This window comes from Cephus cinctus, unplaced genomic scaffold (genome assembly GCF_000341935.2).
Source record: "Cephus cinctus unplaced genomic scaffold, Ccin1 Ccin1_scaffold3110, whole genome shotgun sequence".
Lineage (NCBI taxonomy): Eukaryota > Metazoa > Arthropoda > Insecta > Hymenoptera > Cephidae > Cephus > Cephus cinctus.
The window spans coordinates 1-3,666 of NW_014334468.1; the positions used below are offsets into that span (position 1 = coordinate 1).

General features: G+C 32.2%; 2 protein-coding genes across 2 annotated transcripts; both read right to left on the reverse strand.

Moving 5' to 3' along the window:
• Window positions 1–9: 9 nt before the first annotated feature.
• On the reverse strand, window positions 10–996 carry LOC107274446 (thioredoxin domain-containing protein 5 homolog). The gene is made up of 4 exons (XM_025091698.1): window positions 906–996; window positions 555–757; window positions 293–442; window positions 10–219 (listed from the first exon to the last, which is right to left on the reverse strand). Exons 2-4 carry the CDS (start codon window positions 704–706, stop codon window positions 33–35), a joined length of 489 nt encoding a protein of 162 aa, XP_024947466.1. The 5' UTR covers window positions 707–757; window positions 906–996; the 3' UTR covers window positions 10–32.
• A 1,632-nt stretch (window positions 997–2,628) lies between these two features.
• On the reverse strand, window positions 2,629–3,596 carry LOC107274445 (thioredoxin domain-containing protein 5-like). The gene is made up of 4 exons (XM_015753595.2): window positions 3,355–3,596; window positions 3,099–3,242; window positions 2,920–3,025; window positions 2,629–2,682 (listed from the first exon to the last, which is right to left on the reverse strand). The coding sequence occupies exons 1-4, from the start codon at window positions 3,504–3,506 to the stop codon at window positions 2,629–2,631; spliced, it is 456 nt and encodes a 151-aa protein (XP_015609081.1). The 5' UTR covers window positions 3,507–3,596.
• Window positions 3,597–3,666: the final 70 nt, after the last annotated feature.

Here is a 3,666-nt window from a genome sequence, read left to right on the forward strand (position 1 = left end):
TCGCACTATTCTCATGCAATACATTTCTCTTATTAGAACCAACTAGACAGCAGCCTTAATATTCTGTCAAAATTGAATAAGTATGAACGTATAGAGAACATTATACTGACTGTTACAGTGTTATTCAGTTGCTCATCAATAAATGCAATCAATGTAGGTACGTCTCGTGCGCCACGGAACTTAGTGCCTTTACTTTCTCCAACTTTGAAGAACTTTAAGCTGCAACATTCAAATACGTGTTAAATTCTTCACATTCGAGCTGAATAAATCAGTGTGATAACTGCTGACGTACGTAGGGTACTCAGTAATATCCTGATCAGAACATACGGGTCTGTGAGTAATACAGTCAACCTTTCCAATCTGAACACGGCTGTCTCCATTTTTATTCAACGTTTCAGCTAGTTGCTCCCAAATAGGTGCAAGCCTCATGGAATGTCCACACCTAGGATAAAATAAAGAAAATATAAACTTCAGATTCAATGCTACATACAATTATGCGAACTAAGTATTAGACTAATACCAGTAAATCCAAAAGAATCAATAAAAATACTCACCAAGGGACATAGAACATAACAAAATGATTTTTCTTAACAATTTCCTTAGGGAACGTTTCTTCAGTATATTGTACGATATGCGCATCTTTCTCCTGTGCAAATGCAATTTGCGCGAGCACAAGAAACAATACACAAATGCCTTTCTCGAGCATGATGTGATAGTATTTTATTTTTAGGGATATAAGTGCTTCAAACCGTCTCTTCTGATTGCAGTGTGAAATAAAAATATGATTTTAACGAGGTTTACGTAGTCACGACACAAAGAAGTGCCGTAAAAATGAGAATCATGCAAGATATGTATATTGAGTATAAGTCGGTATAGAAATTTAACCAGTATTTAAAGAAATCTACCTAACAAATAAAATCTTCCTAGCGGCGTAATGGTGACATTTTATTCAATGACTTTTCAGCTGGCTCATTCAAGACTGTCAATCTCTTATAAGACAGCTCTTTATATACTACTCGTCATCCACCTGGAAGAAATTAGTTTGTTTAAGATGTTTTTCTAACTCATTCTAATCATAAAAATATGGTGAAAAAAAATCTAAATTCTAAAAATCTAAATTTTCTATTATTTTGACATTGGTACACGTGTGTTCCTCGTGTAAGAAACAAGGTGGTTCTATTGGAGGGTACACTAAATATTAGTTTGATAAACAATACGAAAAAATAAAATTGAAGTAATGGCAGTGCTCATCGTCATTCAACAGGGGAGATTCTTCTTAATTCATTTTGAATGGTAATTTCAAACTATAGACATTGGCTTAAATAAAATGTAGGTTTTCATTTGTATCGATATAGGGAATACAGAAATACTATTACTTTTGCAAAATTATAGAGGAAAATAATGGCGCAAAATTGTCTTTGCGTCAGGTGGTCATCCCACTATTCTCGTGCATTACTGTCAGTAGTACCGAAATGATCTGTAGAAAATCAATCAATTAACGGATTCATTTATATTTTGCTCTTATATTCTGCAATCTGTGATATTTTTGCGTAAACCACATATTTTATGCAGGAAATAATTATTATTTGTTCCTTATTGGTTTAGCGTAAAATAAATTGTGCACTTACCTAACTGAGGAGTAATTTCTGCTACGATCTAATTTCAGCTAATCGACACAGTGGGCCTATCAATGTTATTTCTACTGAAATTTAACATGCTCTTAATTTCAATGAAACTGAAAGAACGGCTATCGTTTTTAATTATCTAGAAAATTACTTGATTGGCTATATCATATCACATATGTTTAAAACCTCAAAAGTATGTTCCTAATCTACTAATATTCCATTCAAAGAAATTTATTTGTTCAATATATAATACATATTGTAAGAAGATATGTATTATTAAAGCATTTTACAATTTTCGTCATCAACTTGATACAGGTGGTACTTATATTTAATGGTATTATTAGTCATTATCATGAGGAACAATACACTTTTTGTCAAAAAAAGACTGTCTGCTAATGAACTATCAGTTTGAAATGAATTAATCAGATTTTTTGTTATTTACGTAGTGGATGTACGTATGTAATGTAAAATAGCTATAAATATCTCTGCTGTAAATTGAATTGACTTAATGTATGAATGTAGTACGGTATTTAGATAAATCTATCAATCCATTTGTTGTATCAGGTATGGTTATTTACTTGTCACCCATCTGGAAAAAATGAGTTTGTTTAAGATCTTCTCTTAGTTCATTCTAATTATAAAAATATGGTGTATATCGTGTCAGAGACGCGAATCATTTACACCTAAATTCTCTTTCATTTTCCATTATTTTGACATTGGTACACGTGTGCTCCTCGTATAAGAAACAAGGGGGCTCAATTGGAACGTATACTGAATATTAGTTTGATAAACAATACGAAAAAATAAAATTGAAGTAATGGCAGTGCTCATCGTCATTCAACAGGGGAGATTCTTCTTAATTCATTTTGAATGGTAATTTCAAACTATAGACATTGGCTTAAATAAAATGTAGGTTTTCATTTGTATCGATATAGGGAATACAGAAATACTATTACTTTTGCAAAATTATAGAGGAAAATAATGGCGCAAAATTGTCTTTGCGTCAGGTGGTCATCCCACTATTCTCGTGCATTACTGTCAGTAGTACCGAAATGATCTGTAGAAAATCAATCAATTAACGGATTCATTTATATTTTGCTCTTATATTCCGCAATCTGTGATATTTTTGCGTAAACCTTATATTTTACACAGGAAATACTTATTATTTGTTTCTTATTGGTTTAGGGTTATAAGAAATGTACATGTACTTAACTGAGGAATACTTTTTGCTATGACCTAATTTAAGCTAATCGAAACAGTGGGCCTATCTATGTTATTTCTACTGGAATTTTACTTGCTCATTCATCAGTTGCTCGTCAATAAATGCAATCGTGGTGGCTAGTTCTTGTTTACCATGGTACGTAATGCGTTTTCTTTCTCCATCTATAAATAACTTGAAGCTGCAACATTCAAATATGTGTTAAATTTTTCACATTTGAGCTGAACAAACCCGTGTGATAACTGCAAACGTACGTAGGGAAATAGGTAATATGCTCACGAATGCATATAGATTCGTGAGTAGTACAGTCAATACTTTTCAACTTCAGATGATCGTGATTATATCTGTTATAATATTTATGTAGGTGCTTCCAATAAAATCGAGTAGCATCGTTTAAACTAGAATAAAATAAAGAAAATATGAACTTTTGATTCAATGCTACATACAATTATGCGAAGTAAGTATAAGACTAATACGAGTAAATCCAAAAGAATTAATATAAATACTTGCTTGGAGTTATGGTACATAGAATAACAAGGATGCGATTTATCTCCCTCAGAGAATGATTCTTCAGTATATTGTACGATACGCGCATCTTCCTCCTGTGCAAATGCAATTTGCGCGGGCACAAGAAACAATAAATAAACGCCTTTCCTGATCATGATGTGATGCTATTTTATTTTTAGGGATTTAAGTGCTTCAAACCTTCTCTTCTGACTGCAGTCTAAAATAAATATATGAATTTAACGTCAGTCTCTTATAAGACAGCTCTTTATATACTACTCGTCATCCACCTGGAAGAAATTAGTTTGTTTAAGATAT